The following is a 24,643-nucleotide window of genomic DNA, read 5'->3' as shown; positions in this document are numbered from 1 at the left end:
AAAGAGCAGTGGTGGTCGAATGAGGTAGAGAATGAATACAGTGAGGACACATTAGTGAAAACAAAACAGTTATTCAGGGAAATAAATTATTATGTTGATATTGTCTTACAGTGGTGACTTTCTCAAACACCGCCACATCCCAGCACAGTCCTGTGGGACGGATTTTTTGTGAAGGCAGCCAAAACGAATCTTCATCCTGTCTGCTGTGTCCTCAGTCTGTATGCTGCCTGTGTGTGTGTGTGTGTGTGTGTGTGTGTGTGTGTGTGTGTGTGTGTGTGTGTGTGTGTAGCTCAACCCCGCCCTCAGTCAGACACCTTTACCCTTTTCCAACACATTAGCTCTGGCTCTTGAACCGGTTCCATCCAACATTCCTAGAACCTCAGTACTATCTAACAAACCAGCCACCAACGTTCCCATCAGTTTTGAATGGACTCATTGTAATCAAGGACATCATCAACAGAGGGCGCTGCAAAACGCACAATGACCTGTAGAAGATGAGACACCCATTCTGGTTCCCAATGAAAACCCGACATTTTATTTTACCAGTTTACTTTTGGGGGAAATGCTCAGAATGGTACAAAATAAGGTGCACAAACTGAAATGGGTCCGGTTCCATGTTTGTGGAAAAGGTCCAACATACCTGCAGCTCTCGAGAGACGCAGTTAGAGATTGTGTTTTAGGAAAATCCTGCATAGTATGCCTTTAATTCATGAGACCGTTCATTTTCAATTGACCACAGTGACAAATTAAAATAATTTAAAGGATAGCGACTTTAGTAATATGCCCCATGCTCGCCCATGGGAACTGCTATCCAGCCTTTATTTATAAATGAAAGATAGAGTGTGAAAGTTGTATAAATGTCCTTTTGAGTGACAAAATAACCTGTAGCGATGACACATTTTTTATATTTTCTCCTGAGTTACAAACTCTGTGTGGAGTTTTGAGAGATGAGAGCATTTAGCAGGCAGGAAGACTGACAAAAAGACATTATTGACTTGCACTATGTGGAGCACAATAGCAATTCACCTGCAGAAACCAAAAACAAAACATCTCTTGCTGGTGTAGACAGCCACATTTGTTCAGTGTTTATTTGGTCAATATTAGAGGACAAAAGGAATAGAGTGAAGCTACTTGGTCTTTTTTTTTATTTTTGTTAGTATTCAATATAGTTCCTTGATTTTTCACAAAACATTTAAGTCCATTTCGGTTTTCACAGAATCACAGTTCCTTATTTTATATGGACTGCCATCTGTATAATAATACACAAATAAAGTCTGAATGTGATTAATACTTTCATTTTTATTTGTAGTTGCAGTGCTGGTTGATTTCAGATGGTTTTAGCAAAAAAAATGTTAAACATGAAATGAAGTCCAACCCTTCAGTCCTCCAAAGAAACCATTTCTTTCACCTTATGGGACTATTTAAGGCCAATACCAGTATTTTTGTAATGCGTGTCACTTTCTTGTGCGTTTTTCATCAACTACTTCTTTCTTTTCCTTATGATTTTCATACAGCTTAATGCCCATCACAGGCTTGTGGTGTTTTTGTTCCTTTCGTAGGATAAATATTAATACAAATACAGTAATTTCACTGACGCCTGGCTGCTCTAACCCTGAGGTGTCACTTCTGTCAGACTTAGTTCAGCCTGTAAGACAGAAAGATGACATCTCTGCTTCCTTCTGTCTAAACACTGTACAAAAATAACAAGAGCAACATTTCAGAGGAGATGACAGACGTTTCTGCTAATCAGTCCCGGCTGACTGAGACTGATACAGAAATCAAACATCAAAAACACTGGTACTGTCCTTGAAGACATGACATGTTAACATCATTAATTGTGACATTTACATGTTGGAAAGCACGCCAGTGATCCTTAAGTTCACTCCTCTTCTTTTTTTATTCCATATCTTAGGCTTTAATCCTTTTTTTTTGATGCAGGAGTGACAAAAAATATCCCAAAGCACAACCCAGATGTCTTGAAAGGCAATGCACTGAATGAAATCCTTTATGGTTAGGCCAGGTCTAAACTTAGACACTGTTACCTCTCGCTGCATGTCTCACTGCATCTTTTCAGCTTTTTGTCTGAGTCTGTGTCTCCTCTGCCTGGAAATATGGATGTTCTAGGGCGTTCAGGGCAGATATCCGTTTGAAAGGGTCGAAGGTCAGCATTTTCTGTGGTAAAGAGAATAACAGGATATTAGAGCTGCGTCACTATCAGATTTTAGGTCTTAAAGGCACAGATCAACATTGTGAAACACATTCCACTTATACTACTTCACTTTCTTGCTGAGAGTTAGACGACAAGATTGATACCACTCTCTGACTGTTAAATATAACTTAGCTGTTTCCCCATGTTTCCAGTTTTTATGCTAATAGTTGTTTTTTTTTTGCAATTTTATTTAATATTGCATCTTTCACAGAGCAAGGTCACAAAGTGCTTCACAAGAGTAAAATTAAATTAATTTAAAATAATACAATTTTTGCACAAAAAAGGGGCATATGCAGTTTAAAAAAAAAAAATGTGATTAGACCCACTGACTCATTTCCTATTGCCACTAAATGAGTTCACCTGTTTGGTTTTTCCACCTGATGTGTCACAATTGTCGTCACAAATGCGCCAGAAAGCTGAGATTCAGCTGCGGTGATTCACTTTGTTTGTAGCTTCTAACCGAACCTCTGTGGTTTGAAGTGTACTTTCTCTCCTGTGTCACTGTTTGTATTTCCAGGTATCTGCTTTATTTTACTTTCGCTTTCAGCTGCATAGGAGTTGTGTTAAGTTACTGCTGATGAAAATAAATCCTAACTTTGCTACTTCATAATAAAAGCTTTTAATTAACAAAAAACACGAGACTTTTAATGTGATCAATTCACAGAAAAATAAATTGGTTTGTCTGCTGTTTTACAGCCATTTGACTCAAGACAAGCATGTCATCAGTTAGAAAGTGTTGGAGATTAGTGTGTTTACCCAGGTGTCATGTTTTCATCACTGCAAATCAGAACTACTAGTGACTCCTGCAGAGCCATTTGATCTGGGAATGAACACCACTTTTACCCTTTCCCACTGAAGACAAAATCCTGATGGGCTTCTGACCATAGAAACAGTAACAAAATTAACAAACAATAAAACATAAGCAACAACAGACCTTAAAAATACACAAAATTACAAACACTAAAGAGCTAAAAGCCAGTTTGAATAATTAATAGCTGCTTTCTTTAGAAGAAGCATCAAAGGAAACAAAATCCTCCTACAAGAACATCTAATGCAGTACCTTATGTATCATCTGCTTAATCCATACAATTTAATTACAAAACTACTATATAGTAAAAAGCCATTTTTTGCCCATTATCAGTTGCTAAGCAACCAGCAGAAACTGCAGGATGTTACTGGACAAAAATGTTGAACTTTGCCTCTAACAAGTACAGAAGAATGTCGACATGTAGAGCTCAGAGGACAGTCCCCAAAAATAAACTAATATAACTCACCACGTGTCTTTGGTCATTAGGATTTTGTTATTTTAATGAGGTTAGTTCAGTGAATTCTTGCCCAAAATCACATTTCTTATTTTGCACTAAAACCTACATTTTCTACATCATATGCAGATGCAAATACTGAGTATTTTAAAAGATGATGTTTTTGTGATGTTTCCAACTCTGTCTGATGAGAAGCACACAGTCTTAGACTTTGAAAACTGTATAAGTCATATTAGTCAGAGGAGTTTGTAATATGGCACCAGTGAAATTCTTGTGGCCTGCGTCAAACATCAGCAGATTATGAGTCTATGGGTGAAGGAAATTCTTCTGGGGGTCTGAGGTTACTTGTCTGTCACTGTCCTGATGTCAACTCTGTATATAGACGAAAATTAATTATCATGTATGATGGACTGTCATGTTAATTGTGAATTCTTACCAGCAATAGTTGCGCCCCCTGCTCATTTATCTCTGGAACAAAGTCAGTGATTGGACGAGGTAAGACAGGGGGGAAGTTTTTTCTTGAGAGCGTAACATCGGCGGGCCACTCCTCCTCTGGTGGCAAGCCAATAACTCTGAAATGACAAACAAAATTTCAATGAAACAGGTTCTATATAAATCATCTTCCAATACATCTCTTAATCAGGTTAATGTAACAAAACTATTTGTTACTCACTCAAGGATTTTCCCAAGTTGGTCCACTTCTGAATCTCCGCAGAACAAAGGTCTGACAGACAGAGAGTTTGTACCAAAGTTAACAGACTGACGCAGGTGTCATTTTGTTAGTTCAAATGTCTTTGTGATTACTGTCCACGCAGGAGGACAAACAGCAACACGGTGTCCTTTAGACGCAGATTAACAGTTGAGCATGAAGAAAAAACTGAATGGTTCTACTGTTTGCATGAATCTGTAACATCTCACCCAGATCCACGTGTTAATTGTTTGTGATAATATAAGATTAAAACAATGTGCCTCTGCTCTAACAATGTATCATTATATAATCACCATCATTACACTAACTGTTCCCAGGGCAATTATTCAGAGACATGAATCTCTTTGTGCAATGGTTTATTTTTACCACTAGATGGAGCTAACGTTTATATGAATCAGTGGTTCCCAGCTCATCTTGCAGAGATGTTGCAAACAAGACTGATGAAAAACCACAAAATACTCAGTGGTCTCCAGGCAGAATAAGTTGACTTGAATTCACACGTTTCAGACCCTGCTGGGAGGCAAGTCCAAATTCTATGATGTGGGGACCTTTTTAAAATTTTAACTTGAAGGATATAAACGACTGGGATGATCAAGCTAAGAAAATACATTGTACCTCTGGATTACATAGTGTAGTATAGTCTTCTTTGTCTGCAATAGGATCTTAACTGTGGGTGTAACTCTCTTTGAATAAGGTTTACTCTGTAATGTTTGTCTATATTTAATTGTCTTAACATTTCTTTTTCTTTTGTAACCACAAGAGGATCCCACGGAGGGTTGGTTGTGGGTTGGCTGGGGATTTGTTTTGTTGTGTACTTGTTATCTGTTAAATACCAATAAAAAAGAATATTAAAAAGAAAAATCACACTTAATGACTTTTGTTTGCAGAAACTCCCCGTGGGCACGTAAACACTAATAATGTTTGGATGTGCTGAAGCAGGACCAAGTCTGTGAGATTATTTATGGCATCAAACATTTATTTTTTTGCACGACTGGAGTGAATTAGAATCGGTTGAAAGAGGGGCATGACTGAGGTACAGTATTTTTCTGTACAACATAACATAATATGTGAGGCAGAGACCAGCTGTTCACCTCCTGACAATCTGAGGCTCCAGACCAGATTTCCCCAGAGCCACAGATAACTTCGTAATGTGAACCATTTACAGATCAAATCTGAACCTGCCTGAACTGTTGGCAAACTCATCACGACTGCTGCGACACTGGCACAAAAATCTGTGATGTGTTGGAGTTAAAATCTGGACACTCGCATCACTGTAATGAGTGTACCTACTACACGTCTAAAGGTGGAGCAAACCTTCCTCTCCAAAGATGATCAATATCATATTGGGTAATCTTTCATGTTCTATTATGTCACATAATATAGTGTTCATATGTTTGGGACTATAAAAAGGAAAAGCTGTGAAATATTCCCATATGTGTACAAACCTTGCAACTAAGTAAGTTTATGTTTAACTAATCAGAGCAAGGAACCATTTATATTTAATATATCTGCAAACTGTTCATTATCAATGTATTTAATTAGTTTTCTCTACAATATCCAATCCTGTCAAGTTAGCAGGACTAAAACATTTTTACAGTTACATTTAAGCAACTATAAGCACTTTCCATTTCCATTTTAAGGCAAGGGAGAGATAGGATCTTGATTAAACAGTAAGCAGTAATTAGTGGGATCCTGCAGTGAGGTTGTAGATTACACCCAGCTGAATACCGTTCAGCTAACCCTCCCCTTCCGAGTGTGTAAGAGAATTTACGGTGGCCACAAAAAAATGTGAAAGGCCGAACCTAGAGTCAGCGTTTGGTTTGTCTGTTCTGAGCTACTGTAGAAACATGGTGGTGCAACATGGCATCCTCTACAACATACTCTGCCAATAACCCTCCTGAATCATACACACTTTTCCTAATCTTTCACTAACCTTAATAAGGGTTAGTAACCTAAATCAAACAACAAATAAGAGGCTGAACACGGTATGTGCTTTGTGCGCCCCCCCCCCCCCGGTTTATGTTTTATGTGCAGTATAAAGATGCCACATTATCCAGATTGGAAAAACTGTTGCCAGTGAACACTCAAGCGGTAGTTTCCACCAATAAACATCTGGCAAAGCAAATTAGTATAATAAATGTATTTTAAAGACGTGGCTGGTATGTGTGAGTTTCAAACTCTGAGCTAACCTGAGGAGTTATAAGAAAAACTGCAAGTCACTTTGTAAACACAAGCTTCCACCTTGCAAAGATACCTTCAGGATATTTAATCAAATATCTCCCGCATTTCAACTTAATGAATCAGATCACAACCAAAATCTAATGCGATGTTCCTTTGTCCAAGGTCTCACCAAATTACATCAAGATCTGTTAATCAAATTAAAACATGACGATCATGACGGAAATACAAACATAATTATATAGCATCAGTGACTCACTTGCGTCTGAACATCTCAGCGAAGATGCAGCCGGTGCTCCAGATGTCTACAGGTGTGGCGTAACTGGACTGCAGCAGAACTTCAGGAGGTCGATACCACAGTGTCACCACCTACGAGACACAAACATGTCCATCAACACACCAAAGACCACAAGTTGTTTAAATAAGTATAAGGAAAACAACGATCAGTAACCAACAATAACTTAAACTGACATATAGTATGTAGGAAATTAACTGCACTTTTTGCATGTTTTAGCTTGTTTGCAACAAACTACATGTGCTTTAGCTTAACTTTGTTTCTGCTGACTTTTTTAGACTTAAGTGGGGTTGATTTTTCAATTTCCTTTTACGACCATATGAATATCAAGTTACAAGCTGTACTTTGTGTTGTGTTAAATACTGAATGTTATGCTAACAGATTTAACTGAGACAGTAAATCTGGTTAATATTACCTGCTATATATTAGCAGGTTAGCAATGCCACTGTGAGCCAGTTAGCATGTCAAAGTTAGTATTTAACTCAAGTGCTGCCTCACAGAGTCACTATCATGGCTGTAGACCCTCAGTCTTGTTAAAACTAGTTAACTCAAGCCAAGATTTGACAGTCAGCTTGTGAGCAAATATCACCTTCATGCTACATTTTCAAGAAATTTAACTCCAACGACAAATAATAAGCTAACTTAGTGTAGTTCTTCCACCGCCTTAGCCACAAAATATAAAAAATAAAATTATGCACACACAGCCTATAACTTTGCTTGGTAAAATGTGAACACAGGCTCTTCCAGTCTGCATATCATCTGATTTCATGGTGAGTCTGACCTGGTGGCAGGCAGAAAGAGAAATGGTTGACCTTCTCACTGATGGTCTTGTTTGATTATATAGGTCATATAGAGGCATCAGTATTAAATTGAGACCATTTCATTACCAGTTACAATCCGTTTAAGTGCAACTTGGACTAAAAAGATCAGTATAATAGATGAAATAAACACATTTGAAGTGGTTGAAGGTTTTTATTTTGAACTGAAATGTATACAAAACAAAAAAACAACAAAATAATGCTGGTATGCTTTGGAAAACGCTGTAAACACGACCCACTGAAGCATTTGAACGGTTCAGGTGAGTTCTTACCACAGGAGTGAGGGCCATGTGGCAGCTGTAGATCCTGGCCAATCCAAAGTCAGCCAGCTTCACCTGACCCTGGCTGGTTACCAAAATATTCTCTGGTTTCAGGTCTCGGTGCATCACGCGGTTAGAGTGAAGGAATGCAAGGCCGCACAGCAACTGCCTCATCAAGTCCTGCAAAAACACACAGGTACATTTCAACTGGAACTAACCTATTTCAACAAAACAGGCTTTTAGTTTAATTGAGTGTAATTTTACTTTTTTCTGGTTAGTTATACACAACAACAACAAATTGATCATACAGTTATTAAAGTACTTAATTAATACTGAACCATATAAAAGAATAAAACAAAACTAAATGTAATATTGTCTGATTGAAAGAAGGTGCAAGCTGAAGCCCAGGCTTATTGTGCCTACCCATAACACTCCACTACGCATTACTCTTAACTCTACCTATAATAGAGGTCAAACAAAACAAGCTACAGACAAACAAACAAAAAAACAAGACAGTTTCTAAATGTCAGTCATTTCATTTTATACATATAACTACGTTCTATTAGTTCAATATTACAACTATTCCGTTATTTAACCCAACGTTACATGTAGAGTTTTGAAGGTCCATAAATTTAAAGGCACATGAATCCAGAAATAAAAGCCTTCTTGACATTTCCTTTGCTCATTTTTTGCAGGGTAAAGGTGGACTGTGCTCAGGATGTCCTTAGTATTGTGCAGTATTTCCATGGTTTTAGACAGTGTTGTTTTGATATGATTAATGTGAGGTTTCCAACAGATCACATCACAAGAGTTACATTGAGATTGATTTTAAGATTTCTGAACACAATTAATTTTGTTTTACTTTGATTTCTTGACAATTTCTCAGCATCAAATTACTTTTTTAGGGTTTCAAATTACCCTTCAAACTGCTTCTAAACAGGCTTAAAAGACCCTATGAACCTTTTCTTCCTTCTAGCTGACTGTATGTGACAGATTCTGCGGTTTTAATATTGGTTCAGTTAGTTCTCACTTTGATGTGGCCGGGGGATAATCCTGGAGCCGGGGCTCTCTCTAGGTACGTCTTGAGGTCTTGGTCCACATGTTCAAACACCAGAGTGACTTTAGTCTCCTGGTCCGACCTCTGGGTGGCACATACATCCATGAGCCTGTCATGTAGAGTAAAAACAGTGTCTTCAGTGTGAGATGGTCACAGTGAATTATAGACAACGACCACACTCTGATAATGGTCTCACCTGACTACATTGGGGTGGTCAAACTGCTCCAGTCTTCTCAGCAGAGCCACCTCTCTGACTGTGGAGATCGGGAGGCCATTTTGGTCCGTCTGGACACGCACGCTCTTCAGAGCGACAAACTGGCCGCTCTCTGTGTCTCGGGCCTTATAAACCGTTCCATAAGCGCCTCCTCCGATCTCTGCCACTGGCTCATACTGGATACTGGTGCCGTGGGCCATAGCCAACATCAAACAGACTGAGAGACAAAGTGACAGACACATCAGATGCAATATATATAAATTATATTAATTACAATAATGAGATGATAGAAAAGAGATTTTGAAGGATCATACCACTGAGCTGATCAACTGATAATACTGGAAATGAACAAGGGCCTCACTGGGAAACCTTCTCCCTGCTTTATACACATCAGCATATAATAGAAAATAACACAGACACCCGCCCCCCTATCATGGGGTCTGTCCATGTCAACCAAAGCAACACTTGACTAAAACCTACCCAGGAAACTTTGCAACAAAAACCTACTGATAATTGAAGAAGATGCAGTTATAAACAGGAAAAACATGGCACACATGAACATCCGACAACCAATAATCCCCAAAGCTCGCAGATCTGAGATGAATCAAAGCCTTTTATATTTGTTTTTCTTAAGACTTTTTTTTAATGTGCTATCTATATTTAGGTCTTTTGTGAAGTTTCCTTTTCTTCAAATGTCTCTTGATACTTGTCATTTCTTAGCATTATGTTTTCATGCATGCCCATGTGCAATAAAAGCTTGTATTTTTAAAATATCATATATTAATTTATTATATACTTATGTTTATAGTTTACAGCCATGCTAGCAACTCTGTGAGCTGTAAGGGCTGGGCCACACTGGCTGCATGAGCAGCACGTGTGTGTCACTGAACCTGTTGGTATTTATTTTGTTGCCCATATTAGCATGGCTGCAGCTACACTGCATCTAGTGATTCAGGATTTGCCTATTTTTTCCCTCCCTGAATGAGGGGGGAAAAGAAAAAAAAAAATCACATACGGCTCTCTGGTTACAACACTTTTCTTCTCTTCAAAAGTCTTGTGCAAACTTACTGTAAAAAGATAAGGCTGGTAGTAGCAGCCGCGCAGCAGAAACGCTGCCTGTGTGGTCACCACAGACGTGCGAGCTGCAGCAGTTCAGCGAGACAGACATCACGCACGGGTTCATGCACCCAGTGTGGCTGGAGCGTAAAAGTGGTGATTTGAGCTAAATGCTAATGTCAGCATGCTAACATGCTCACAGTGACAGCAAGCTGATGTTTGGCAGACGATATTTACCATTTTCACCATGTTTGGTGTGTTAGCATAGTAACACTTACTATGTGGTGTTAAAGTATAGCTGAGGCTTTTGCAAGTTTTCAAAGTTCAATTTTTAACCTGATGATGGCGCTAGAGGAAAAGTCAGAGGCTTGTCAAGGGAGGACTAGAACTTATGAACAAACGTTCATGGCAATACATCCAATAGTTGCTGAGACATTTCCCTAAAAATACAAATGTCCGCTCATGGTGGCACGAGGGGGAAAGTCTGGGGCTCCCCAAGGTTCTCATGATATGTCTCAGAACCACATATCTGTGCAAAGTTTATCCCAAACAATCGAGTAAAATGAAATGTTTGACTAGATCAGTGAAAACACCGACATGTTGGTGATGCCAGAGAGTCAGTGGATCACCAAGATTCTCTCTCTGGGGACCAAGAATTTGTGAACATGATTTTATGGCAATCCATTCAGTAGTTGTTGAAATATTATATTTTGGACCCAACTGGAGGACCGTTATCTATGGAGCCATTAGTGACACTAAAATGTTAAAACGAATGAACATTTAGATGACAAAAAACATCTGACAATAGTAAATCAGTAGAATTACCTCTGCAGGACAAAGAATAAACTCCTCTCATACTTTGGCTCTGAGAAGCTGGTGGATATGCAGCAATAAAGACAGAACTGTCCTCGGGCTAAGAATAACACACTGCAGAAGCTGAAATTCATTGGCCTTTTTACTCCAAACTGCTCACATCCAAAATGAACAGATGCTCCTCAACAGCTCTTGTGCTTCAATAACAATTTCTGAATGAGTCTATTTTCAGCAGTGTGTCCCAGAAAGCGCTTTTTTCTTTCTGTCCTTTTCTTCAGCTCTGCAAATTTCTTCAAATATGTGTCTTATGTCACCTGTGGCACAACTCCCCTCTGTTTGACCAATTTAATATCATTCAAGCATTTGCATTCAAATGAGCTCGGCTTGTTAGCGAAGAGATTTTATTCCAGGAGTTCAGTAAATGACAGACTCATCGGTGTCCACGGAGGAGATATGGACGTGTCACATGTGTGATGCAAGGCGGAGTCTCAGTTGTAGTATTTCACATACAGCCAGGCATTTGTAATGCGAAATTCTACAAAGGAGAATAAGGGGGACTGCTTTTTCAACTTTAGTAATTACATTTGTAAAACAGACTGATTCATGCTGTCTACCAGTGTGTAGTGGTTAAAGTGCCGCTGTGTACAGAAGGGTACTCTGTACAACTCGTAGCTGTGCCAAAGAGCTGACTGGGCCGTTCTGGTGCTGTGCTGAATGTGCAAAATGTACAAAAATACTGTTTCAGCTATTAGGACTGGGTAATGCAAATAAAATCCTCTATGAAAGAATGTGCAAGTTCTTATTTTAACATTTTTATCAATACATATCACAGTGTGGTCAAAAAAAACAACAACTGAAAAACTGTTCATAGATAAAATATTTGAACTGGAACACCTAATCCAGTGAATTAAAAACCCAAAAAGTATCAAAGTACTTCATCAGTGAAATGAAAATCCTGTAAATCAAATATTGTGATGGAGCAGTCCCGCTCGCTGATGTGCAACAACAACCCAACACAACCAGAGGTCATTACACTACAGTGACCTCGGAATAAACACTCATCTCAAGCCATCTTATCTTGTTTCACTTTGACTGACTCTAATGAAGACACAGTTGAAACGTTGCACAATTAAATCTATCAGCGTGCTCCAGTCGTTTGTCCTTCAGAAGTCTGCTGTCCTCAAAACTAAGAATTGAGTTCAATTTCCTTTCTGGGGGTCAATAAAGTTTATCTACATCAGGGAGGTGAACGTTTAACGCAAATAAACAGGCTGCTACTGAATACACATACAAACGTAGGCAACTGAACAAGCTAAATATCAATGACATCACCATACAGTGTTGTACAGCAAACATGCAACAAACAGTTGCCTATTTACACAACTAGCAGACTTCAAGCAACATTAGCAATCAACTGGAGTCGTGTTTTAGATTATCTTCACCAGCTCCTGAGGGAAATATCGGGTGGTTTAGCTGCTAAATGTCCCGATGTGTTCACCAGCTAGAGACTTTTTTTCTCTTTCTGACAGTACGGCCAGTTTAAGAGAGCTTTTTCACTAAAAACAGCCGCCTGATCTGGCTGGAAATCACTCCAATAGCAGCAGTGAGAATCAAAACAGTAAAGCTGTGGGCTGTTAAACCAAAACAATGAGCTGAAAGATGTTAAAATGCTCTGCAGAGCTGAGTGGAACTACACTTTGTCTTAATTCTCTGTGGGGTCATCACTGCAAGACTAAACAAAGTCATTTGACCCATTGATAAATTAAAAGATACTGACTATTGCAGCTTTGACATCACACAGCGAATAAATAACTCTCCTCAGTATATTTTCATAGTCCATTAATCGGTTGTTCATTTTCTTGATTAATGGATTAATAGTTGTTTGTTTTGAAACGTCAGAAAATGGTGAAAATGTTAATTAGTGTTTCCCAAAGCCACAGATGATGTCCTCAAATGTCTTGTTTTACTCACAACCCAAAGATATTCAGTTTACTGTTAGAGAGGATCAAAGAAACCAGAGATTTTTCTTTTTTTTTCTTAAAGCATTACTGAAACAAATTTATCAATGGTCAAAATAGTTGGCGATTAATTTCATAATTGGTCAGTAATCGATTGTTGCAGCTCTAGTTATGTACACAACATTTTATGGCATGTTGCACTGGTCTCGATCAGGCTGGAGCCTCATAAGAGCTCTCCAGGTACTTCAGGTGCTTAAGTGTGTGGCATATTTTTATCCAAAGAGGAATTTATCAATGCTCTCCTGCATTCACCAAATGTTTATAATCAACGAACAAAAGGACAAAGTACCTGACCTCCTAAAAGAAGTCAAATGAGTCACTCAACGGGACGCCATTTTAAAGCAAACACTGAACGCAGGACTCTGCCAGCACAGGAAGCGTCGTCAACCACTCAACCCAAACAGCTTTTTTGTCCCATTGCTTTTAACTTTCCTCTGGCCTCTCTACCAACTCCTTCCATCCGCCTCCTGCCAGGCAGCAGCCACACAACCAGAGAGAGAGCATCACCCCACTGCTTCCTTCCCTTTGTTCAGGTCTCAGCCTTTAATCTGGCAAAACAGTTTGGTACACTTCCCCCACTCCGCCTGTCCCCTCACCTTCAGTTTACACCTTCCGCCTCATCTTCACAACCCCACACCTCCTGCCAGGTGACAGGCGGTGGGCTCAAAAACCATTCCAACTGCTTTTAGGGCTTTTATTTTATAACCTTGCTGATGATGTTTGAGGTAAGAACATTCTTCACCTGACTGATATGTTGGTGTGGAGGAAAAAATAACTATTAATCCCCTCCTTAAAACTCAACTTGATCCAGCTCTAACAAAAACAGGACTTCTTCTGTTTCAATTTTGATTAGACTTTTTAAAAAATATCTGTTTATTACCTACTAATTTGCATAATTTACTTAATTTAATATACAGGGATATATGTGTGGCCTGTACACAGTTAATGCGATTCTTATTAATACCTTCAACTATCTTGGTAACTTGGATTTAAGTTTACAAACTTTGCACATTTTCCTAAACTGCTAACAGCTGATTAATAATTAATAAAAATGCTGTCTCATTTTTCTATTTTTTTAAAAATAATTTTAAGTTTAATGTTAAGTTTCCAACTTCATGAGGAGCAATTACTGACAATTCAAGATTATCAATGAATTATTGATTAATATGTTTTTAATTGGTAATTAAATTCATAATGACAATTAATTGACTAATGATTTATCATCAACATCCCTACTTGGATTCAGCCAACTAATACTGGAAAACATATGCAACAAGTACTAATTTTTCTATGAGTTTTTTTGTTTGTCAATTGATTAGTACTGAAGCTATAAAAAAGAAAAATTTGTCTTGAAGGCAGCGCTCAGTGACAGTAGGCAGACTCAGCAGAACTGATCAAATATGAATCAACAGTCTGTTAGTGCATTGCCTATTTCTCGCCTCAAATGTTTTCAGAGAAACATTTTCATGTAGTTTTAAGCTGCAATTTGAGGAAATTCGTAACCAGGTCACCATTTTTCTTCCTGCTTGAAAACGGACCAAGCACCGCCCCAACTTACATGTGTCGCTCATTGTTGCTCTGATTGGTTGCAGGTCTGACCAGTTGTCTGAGGCATTTTGGTCTGCAGCCCTTGATAAAACTCCTTAGAAATAAACCAAGAGAGTGATGCCAGGCTAACAAAAATGGATTTTAATCCAGAAAATGATCAGCAGATTATTCATTGACAACAACTGTATAGGCTCATGTGACTTCCCTTCAGCTAGAAAATGGGTCATATTAATATGAATAATACTGTCAATAAAATACTGATCTATCAATAGAAAATGCTGCGTCAGACTGTGTATAAACTATGATCACAGTGGATTTGTTGGGACAGTTAAAGTGTGAATGAGATGTTGAACAGGTCTACAGTACAATTACTTCTATAGAGAGAGTAGTGAGAAAAATACAGCAACAAAAGAGCAGTAACACAATCCACTGAAAACCAAACCCTTCAACAAAGAATTCATTCTCTTCTGTTCTTTACCACATGCTTCATTTTCCAAACGCTCGAAATGGCTGCTGTCAATCATCGTGTTGACAACATGAGACAGCATGTTTGGACTCTGTCTGTTGAACTTTGTCAACACAATTGCTTCACGAGCCCGCAGCAGAAAAAACAGATAAATGCAGAGTTACTGTTGAATGTACCAAAACATGTGCCTTATTGGGCTGAATTTTAATATTTGGATGGTTTGATTAAATAACATTTACAGCCTTTTGGATCTGTATGAATATCAGACCAGAGCTGTGGTCAGCTCTTCTACTAATCATTTACAACCCAACACATACATACAGGGATCATTATATAGCACAAGAAATTGTATTCTTTAATTTTCTATTAATTTATACTGGTCTAAAATACTGGATGCTCTACTGGTGGCAGTGAACATGACATTAACTGACACTGGGTGTTAACAGGTTATAACCAAGGCTTTGAATATTCACATACCATGCAGCCAAACCACAATTATTGAAGTGGTTAATATAAACTGTAGCTAATAAGAGGAAGTGCCGCTGCATTATTCACGTTGAACACGCCACATTTCTTCCTCTTACGAAAGATAGTTGAGTCAGAGCGTCTGCGGACAAGAATCTGTCCGCATTCCTGTGTATCTGCAAGAAATACAAATTCCTGACAACATTACTCAGACCAAAACTGAGCTGACAAAATACAAATTAAAACCTGAAAATCTCCTGCAACAGAAGATAGTTGAATTTAGCAATGCAGAGTAACACAAAAACACAAACAATATAACTCAAGAAACATTTGAATGCTTTTAATGTTCAGACTTAAAAAATCTCCAGTTTAGTTTAATTCATAAAGATTTGTTGATCACTGTAAAATGTAACAGAACTACTTAAAAATAAACATGTTGCACGTTTACTCTCCAAAACAAACTTCATCATGTCCTATGACCAGTGGGCTATCACCTACTGATGTTCATCAAGTGATAGTGTGGTAGTGGATAGTGGCAGTGATACGTAAAAAAAAAAAGAGTTTTTAATTCGATTTCAGTCCACTGACACACCAAAAAAAAAGCTATATTTCCAAAACCATTGTCTCACATTTAGTTTTGTATTATAAATAAATTGATATTAATTTAGTTTATGGTTTTAAATTCATTTTTGTAGTATAAATATTTTATCATATTCATGTGGAAACAAATACTGAGCAACACATTACAGTTACAGAGGAGTCAGGGTGAGCGTTGCTTCTCTTAAAGGGACACTCCCCGCTGTAGTGCTGTTTACCAATCTAGACTTTTTTGGCGTGAGTTGTCAAGTTTTAGAGACATTGGCCGTAGAGATGTCTGCCTCCTCTCACTAGTCCTGTGTTGCTCAAAGCACCAAAAAATAGATTTGAAAAATACAAAACCGGCATCTCTTTCCAAAAGTTATGACCCAGTTACTCAAAATAATCCACAGACCTTGTTGTGAGCAGATTCATGTAAGAACTTCTTTCTGGGTCATGATTTCTAGTCTGCTGGTTTTGAAAAATTTTAAATGTATTTTTTGGTGCTTCGAGCAACACAGGACTAATGCCATTTAGTATTATTATATGGAGAGCAGGCAGACATCTCTACGGCTGATATCTCCAAAACTTGATAACTAACACCAAAACAGTACAGACTGATAAACAGATGAAAAATGTGTGTTTTTGATTGTGGATTAAATTGTCCCTTTAATAAGACATGAGCTCCTCTTAAAACAGGATTTGTGAATTTTTGGGAGGGGTCTTTAAAATACTGACAATAAACTATTTTTGTCATGCATTTCTATGTTTCTGTATCGTCACCGTCATGGATCATTAAGCTATTGTTGATCTGTGACTCATGCATGAGGGTGAATCATCACTACTTCACTTTAACAAAGATGCCCACATGCTGTTTTTGCCATCATCATCAAAGAATAGCAGTGTGATGTCATAATGAGCTGTTTCACTACTTGACCTGTCTGTGTCTTATTTGTACAGATAAAAAACATTTTAGAAAGGAATTAATAACTAATAACAATTTCTTAATAAATTTGCTTTACCACTTTAAAAGACTTCCCATTTTCATAGTTTGATAATACTGATAAACTTTGGTAACCTTCCCTTAACTTTTTGGTACAATATTCCTGTGGAAAAATTCATTTAAATGCTATTTTAGTTGAATTAGGTTTTGTATCATTCTTTAAAGTTGAAAGGAGGTTCATCCAACTATGTTATCTTAATCACATATCATAAGTTCACAGATTGCCCCAGATGTTGGATGCTTCATATAAAAGTAATTAAGCTGATTTTAGGTGTTTATCATCCACGCCTCACTGCCATTGTGAAACTTTCCACTGTAGGCAGACTGTGTGGCAACTGCTGTGGGAGGCAGCCTGAGAAATACAGAAAATACAGGGAGGGAGGCCTGGAAACAAGGGTGGAGAACCAGGCCTGTACACTCAAATAGAAAACCGGAGAAAGTCACAAAATCCTTCATGATTACTAAGAGTTCAACCAACGCTAGATTTTTAAGGGTGATTTTACAGCTGGTTTTCATTTTTTAACTGAACTGCATAACACAAAACCATTAGTGGAATATAATTAAGTACTTGCACAATGTGTAAACGTAAATTCTTCTGCTAGGGCTCTCTCTCAATGAAACGACAGCAAAAGATGTAGTTTGATTACATCATGAAGTAGCATGGGGTCATGGGAGCTGCTGTCTTCATTGTTAAACAACCACCATAGCTGATGAAAATTTATCTGACATAACTCAGGCAGAAATCATGTTCACGGACGACGTAATGCATAAAAGATTTAGTCACATTATGTTTAGTCACGTTCCGCAACTTCCTTCCTCACTCTCTGATGTATCCTGTGTTTTCCCAGAAGTTTTAGCAAATATAGCCTAACAAAAAAAAAATCCACTATTACCTTTAATACATGGCATATTTTTCTGGTTTGGACCATTGTTGGAAACATTTGAGAAAATATTAGTACTCGTCTGGCATTTTTAAACAATTTTATGTATTGAGTACTTGACCTTTCAATACTTACATTTTATTGATACTTTCACTACAGTAAAAATTTCAATGCAGGACTTTTAATTGCAACAGAATATTTTTTTACAGTGTGATATCAGCACTTTTACTTTAGTAAAGAATCTAAATACTTCCACCACTACGTACTGAGCAGTGCATTTAATTGTCAAAAAATAAATGTATATAATATGCTGCAACGATTGATTGGTTAATCAACTATTAATCGAGTATTAAATTAGTGGCCAACTATATTGATAATCAATTGTAATGAAGTTTTTTTTTTATTTCAGCTTCTCAAATGTGAATATTTTCTGGTTTCTTTCTCCTCTACAGTAAACTGAATATGTTTTAGTTGTGGACAAAATAAAACATTTGAGGACATCAACTCGTGCTCTGGGAAACAATGAATAACATTTGCACCATTTTGTGTCATTTTATGGACCAAACAGTCACAATCGATTGATAGACGAAACAATCAACAGATTGATCAATGATGTAAACAATTATTAATTGCAGTCCTGTAATATATATTTTCTAAACTACCAATGACATATCTTTTTTCTTATTAATATCATGTGGCTGATTTATCTGGCAGGCAGAGCTGCAACGATTAGTCAATTATTCAACTATTAAATTAATTATCAACTATTAACTGTTTTTGAGCCTTTGTTTTAAGAAAATATGTTAATAGTATAGTTTTGTGATTCCAGCTTCTCAACTGCAAATATGTTCTGGTTTCTGGGCTCCTTTGTGACATTAAACTGAATGTGTTTGGGTTGTGAACAAAACAAGACATTTGAAGCCTTGTGCTTTGGGAAACACTGATTACCATTTTCTGACAATTGAGAACATTATCAACAGATTAATCGACAATGAAAATAACTGTTAGTCATGCCCCATATTGTATATGTTCTGAACTACCAATAACATAATCTTTGTCTGTGTTATCTCATTAATATGTGGCTGATTCATCTGTCAGGCTTTAACCCTTGCAGCGTCTCCACCTTAATTTCCCAACATGGAAAAATCTTTCAAATTAAACTATTACATGACAGAATTAGCCTGTTGAAAGGCCTTTTCTGTCTCACAATGACTGATCGGGCCTGATGTGGTCTTCATGTCAAACCCCTCTGGTTCTAGAGGAAGTGGTCAGGTTGTAAATGACTTGTCACCTTAAAAACATCTCCTCATTTCCTTTCCAGTGACACAACAGCTCACACCACCCAAGGAGGAGTAAGACAGAGAGGGGGCAGTTTTTCACGCAACACCTGCAGGTTTCACTCACAACACTGAGTTGGTTAACCTGCTACAGGCCTATTGATCACCTGTGAGGAGCCTGTCGGTGTGTCATTCATTTATCCAGCGGATCAGCTCACATGTTAGCCGGACATTGAAGGCCGGTGGGCGGAGGCAGAGAGAAGCAGGCCAGGACAGACTCCCAACACGTGGTGGAGCTCCTCCATAGCGCTCCTTTGTTAATTAAACTGCCTTAAAGAAACAAAAAGTGGAACAACAACAGGCCACACGGACTTTTCTCCCCCTCACCTACACGTTCACTGACGTGGCGGAGGGAAAACAGTGAGAAAAAGTAGAGACGGCAGACAGATCACCGCCAGCAAACTTCCACTTCCACATCTGTGCCACCACAGCATTACATAAATGTCCACAGACTCACATGAATCACAGCCAGTTTGTCCTGTGCGCGACAGCTCATGTACTCACCTCCGTCTGTTTCTGCTGTTTCAGGTAAAAGCAGCTCCCTTTAGATTTATGAGGAGGACATGCTGCCTAATCTGCCACGTATAACTCCGACACACAGAACCGGGTCACAGAGGCAGCAGGTCGGTCCAGGCTGACTGCTTCACAGCCCGGTGTGCAGACGATCTGCTGCTGCCGTGGAGGAGACAATCCAGCGATATGATTTGGGCCTCCTCCACTGTTTTTTTTCTTCTTCCAGCCTGCACTCTTCTTTTTGGAGTTGTCGCTTCCTGTTGCTTCTAGCAACTCTTGGAGGAGGCGGAGCTAAAACATGTTCACGGCATGTGCCCTGTAAGATAAGACCTAAAACCTCTGCTGCCAGTGACAATAATCATATAAACCAAATCATTTCATTATGTTGGTGTTGAATGCATATTTTATATGTATATAAAGATGAATACTGTTTGTCTATTACAGTGTCAGAAAACAACAACAACAACAACAACAACAACAATAATACACTACACAACTGACAAACAGCCCACAAATGTCCCAAGCAGAATAAAACATTAAAAAAGGCAGAACGAAAGAAAATCCGGGCAGAGGGCGGGGTCTGTGCAGACGGATTACGTTCATGTGAGTCACTGAATTGTTTTGTTCTATTTTGTTTTTTTTTAAACAATGTTGCCTGTTATATTAATCGTCTGTATCTCAAATAGAAAAGCGCCTCAAAGCAATAAAGCTTCTACTGTATTTAATAATGCTACTTAAGATTTTCAGATGTCTATCGTGTGCAAGCAAATGTATTTCTATTTTTGCAGAAAACTGGACAGTTATTCTAATGCTAATAAACTAATAATATTAATAAATTATTTGAATAAGGTTAAAAGTAATTTTATATTTAGTGAAATATGTTTTTAAAACTAAATCAACACATTAAACAAGGTGCTTTGGGCCATCAGGGGTAAGACAGTATTACATTTGATTTGATTGATTTGTATGTCTTTGCTCATTGTTGTTTTGGGTTTAGGGTTGCTGAGAGCAATGCAATAAAGTCATATTCGGCGACTTCATTCCCCAAGTAATAGGTAATTTGGGAAATAGGAAATATAATCTATTGTTGCCCATTGTTGCAAACATTTGGGAAAATGTTGGTACTAGTACTAGTAGTCAGTAGCATTTTTAAACACTTGAACGTTCAATACTTGCATTTTATTGATACGTTCACTTCAGTAACATTTTCAATGCAGGACTTTTAATTGTAACAGATTTTTTTTTTTTTTCACAGTGTCAATTTTTAAGTAAAGAATTTAATACTTCTACCACCATGTACTGAGTGATACATTTAATAGTCAAAAAATAAAAGTGTCTGGAGAGCAGACATTAATCAGTTATTAATGGACTATTAAATTATTAAAAGACTATTTTGATACTCAGTTATAATGAAGATTTTTTGATTTCAGCTTCTCTAATGTGAATATTTTCTGGTTTCTTTCTCCTCTACAGTAAACTGAATATGTTTTAGTTGTGGACAAAATAAGACTTTTGAGGACATCAACTCGTGCTTTGGGAAAAAATGAAAAAAACATTTTCACCATTTTCTGTCATTTTTATGGACCAAACAACTAATCGACTGATAGAGAAAATAATCAACAGATTAATCAATAATGTAAATAATCATTACATTTCCTTACTAAATTCAAGTGGCAGATTTATTTGGCAGGCAGAGCTGCAATGATTAGTCAATTAATCAACTGTTTTTGAGCCTGTTTTAAGAAAGATATGGCCAAATGTTTTGATTCTCGCTTCTGAAATGTGAATATGTTCTGGTTCTTTAACTCCTTTATGACAGTAAACTGAATGTGTTTGGGTAATGGACAAAACAAGACATTTGAGGACGTCACCTTGAGCTTCGAGAAGCACTGATTACCATTTTCTGACAATTTATGTACACAGCAACTAATCTACTAATTGAGAAAATTATCAACAGATTAATTAAAATGTACATTATAGTCCTTTGTTTATGGTTTCCTATTTTTGTTGAGCTTTGTTGTCCTTGTCTGTTTACAGCTAACTCTTAAGAGGAACAAAAAACTAGAATCAAATTCATTGCATGTCAAGATTCAAAAATGTATTACCATTTCAATGAAACATTGATTGGAGTTTGTCTTGGTGTGCACTCTATATAACTAACCACACAAACATTAATCAACAATACAATGCAAATATCAAATCAAAAATACTCTGTCAAGATTAAGAAAACATAAGCATAAACATATAAATTCAGAGTAAATCGACCACCACTGTCTTGTGCATTAAGAAACTCACTACGGGACACAAACTGAGTTCATGAACTGAACTGATGATGAGGAGCAAAGGGCTTACTGCTCTTAATACTAATCAATCTTTAACACTACAGAAGAGAGACAAGAAGTGCACTAGCTGGATGAGATGGGTCTTGTTTGAGCTTATTTTACATGTGTTACGTTAGCATCTTGTGCTACAACTTTATGTAAAACTCTTGTGTTTTACTAACATTATCATAAAGAATTAAGTCATGCGGTAAAGCACACCATGTTTCTTACTACATTTTTATTTGACCACTCACTTAGGTTACAATCAGAGCTTTATTCTGTACCCATGAATAAATAAAAGTTTAGTTGGCCATCTGACTGAACAAAATCACATAAGAAATATAAAATGATGATTGAACACTCTGAGGACACAAATATGTTGGAGGAAAACCGGCACTTAATGCAGGATTCATGTATGAGTCATGAATTAACTGGGCTTGTCCGGGGCTATTAGTGTGGGCTGTGATAGTTTAATGAGAGTCTCTGCCGCTGCATGAGGCCTTTGTGACATTAAGTCTAAACAGTGACATTTAAATGAAATACATGCAGTATTACAATACAAATATACCCTTTATCAGTTATTGTCCCTGTTTCATCTTTAAGGTCAGTCATCAAATGACTATTTTTTGATCTTTCCTAAACACACAGGTGTTATCACAGATGTTTGGCAAATCAGTGATTTTTGCTATGATCGGCTGTGCAGAGCAGCACAAGTAATATCCTTCAGTTGAAGGGAATCGTCTTGGTGCATTAAATCAGTCATTACACTGTGCCGAGGTAATCATGGAGCTGACTTTTTCCAGGTAATAATGAGTAACTTTGGATAGACGAAATATACATTGCCATTTCATGATTTGTGTTTTCCCAAATAACATATTCAGATTTGGGTACATTTCCAGTTGACATTGCACTTTTGCAAACATTAGAAGAAGAAGAAGAAGAACAAAGAAGAAAATGTCTGAAGACTTTGACGTAGAAGAGGAACATCATTTCTTTGTTGCAGCTGCGCTGCTTGGACGAGAGTTTGTGTACCTGCTTCAGGTGTGTGCACCTGGATCAGGTCTGAGAGGCTACAGTTGACATTTAGGCTAAAAACATGGTGTAAATTATGTCTTTTTGGGTCAAATTTTAATGTTGTGGCTTACGGACACTTGGATTACACCACACGAGCAGTATGGAGACATTTTGTGTTTTGTTTTTTTTTACATTTTAAAACTGGTCACCATTCACTTCAGTTGTACTGGATTTGGCTGCAACGCTGTTTTCCACTGAAGCTCCAGGAGTGTTTTGTGAACTGGAGATCTTCACCCATCCTCACATCAGCACAGGCCTGAGTAGATATTGAGTGGAATTTCATTTTTGGGTGAACTATCCCTTTAACCTGCAATAACAGATTGTTTTCTTTATTTGCCACTTGAGGGCAGCAGAAATAAGTAGCAAACACAAAGCTGACATGTCATCACTTGTTAATATGGTGAACTTGCAACTCTAGCAAACAATTACTTATTTACACATCCAGCATTTCATGACACTCACAGTCATTAGAGGTGTAAGTTAACTAAGTACATAGTTATAGTATTATATAGTACATAGTATCGTACTTTGAGTGTTTCCATTTCATGTGAGTCTGCAACTACTCCACTGGAATTTAGAGGTAAACATTTTACTTTTTACCTACATTTGTGACAGCTGTAGTCACTAGTTACTTTGCATTTAAGCAACGTGCATTACAAACACATACACTTAAAATAAGTCTAAAGTACTCAAGAATGAATTAAACAGTAATACAAAGCTCCACCTTAAACACAACATTAAAACACCGGTTATATCTTAATGCACTAGACAATGTAAAAAATATAATGGTATAAGACTGAAGGGAGCCATTCTGCATACCAAGTACTGTAACTCTGGCACCTGAGTACATTTTGCTGACAGTACTTCTATATTTTTACGTCATGTTACTTTGTAGTTACATACTTACACTTTTTACAGGAATACATTTTACAAACAATATTATATAGCATGTTTCTCACTAAAAGTTATTCACTGAAATCATAAAGGTCAATATAGTGATCACTTCCACTTTGCCAAAAAACACATTTAATATCCAAAATATTATCCAAAATCGGGTAACAGTTCCAACAGGGGACCCCAGACATCCTTCTGGCCAAGCTCTCTTTTCGTCCCAACGGTACAGTAAAATGAATGTAATACCGCTCCCGCTGCTCCACTTAATATGTTTTATTGAATTCCTTCAAAGTAACAGGTGAATATAGTGGCAAATTCCCTGTTAAATTGCTTCAAAGTCTTCACTACGTATATATTAGGCTGGATGAGGCATTAATTCTATTTTTTGACAGCTCAGTTTTATACGATCATTGACAACTGACCCCTCATTCTTCTTAATTGGCTGCTAGGGGCCGCGAGTGATCAACAACTGCTTCAGGTTGAAATTGTGTTAGGGGCAGCATGTGTGGGAGTCATGTTATTGTGTGCAGAACTTTGCAAATCTCTGCCGGTTGCATCTGACAGCCATGGCAGCATTGCAGTAGGTGCTTCACTATGGTTTCTGGCTGGATCTGCTCCCTACTGAGTGCACTCTTCTAGTTGAGATTAATATCAGTCTAATTAGTATAACAGAATA

At 37.6% G+C, this 24,643-nt stretch overlaps 1 protein-coding gene across 1 annotated transcript; it reads right to left on the bottom strand.

Annotated features, from left to right (window-relative positions):
* Window positions 1–1,279: 1,279 nt before the first annotated feature.
* Window positions 1,280–19,949, bottom strand: cdk4 (cyclin dependent kinase 4). Its single transcript, XM_084732146.1, has 8 exons — window positions 19,670–19,949; window positions 8,985–9,219; window positions 8,762–8,897; window positions 7,744–7,911; window positions 6,618–6,727; window positions 4,145–4,195; window positions 3,908–4,043; window positions 1,280–2,172 (listed from the first exon to the last, which is right to left on the bottom strand). The coding sequence occupies exons 2-8, from the start codon at window positions 9,209–9,211 to the stop codon at window positions 2,071–2,073; spliced, it is 930 nt and encodes a 309-aa protein (XP_084588272.1). The 5' UTR covers window positions 9,212–9,219; window positions 19,670–19,949; the 3' UTR covers window positions 1,280–2,070.
* Window positions 19,950–24,643: the final 4,694 nt, after the last annotated feature.

Source organism: Lutjanus erythropterus, chromosome 2 (assembly GCF_056507025.1).
Source record: "Lutjanus erythropterus isolate fLutEry1 chromosome 2, fLutEry1.hap2, whole genome shotgun sequence".
In the NCBI taxonomy this organism is placed as follows: Eukaryota; Metazoa; Chordata; class Actinopteri; order Lutjaniformes; family Lutjanidae; genus Lutjanus; species Lutjanus erythropterus.
This window is presented reverse-complemented; position numbering and strand designations above follow the sequence as displayed.

Excerpts from the sequence above, each read along its gene's own strand:
- cdk4 (XM_084732146.1), bottom strand. The coding sequence starts at position 9,211 with ATGTTGGCTATGGCCCACGGCACCAGTATCCAGTATGAGCCAGTGGCA. Across the intron at positions 7,912-8,761 it reads TATCCCCCGGCCACATCAAA|GACTTGATGAGGCAGTTGCT; the intron begins GTGAGAACTAAC and ends GTGTTTTTGCAG. Across the intron at positions 2,173-3,907 it reads AGGGGGCGCAACTATTGCTG|AAAATGCTGACCTTCGACCC; the intron begins GTAAGAATTCAC and ends TCTTTACCACAG.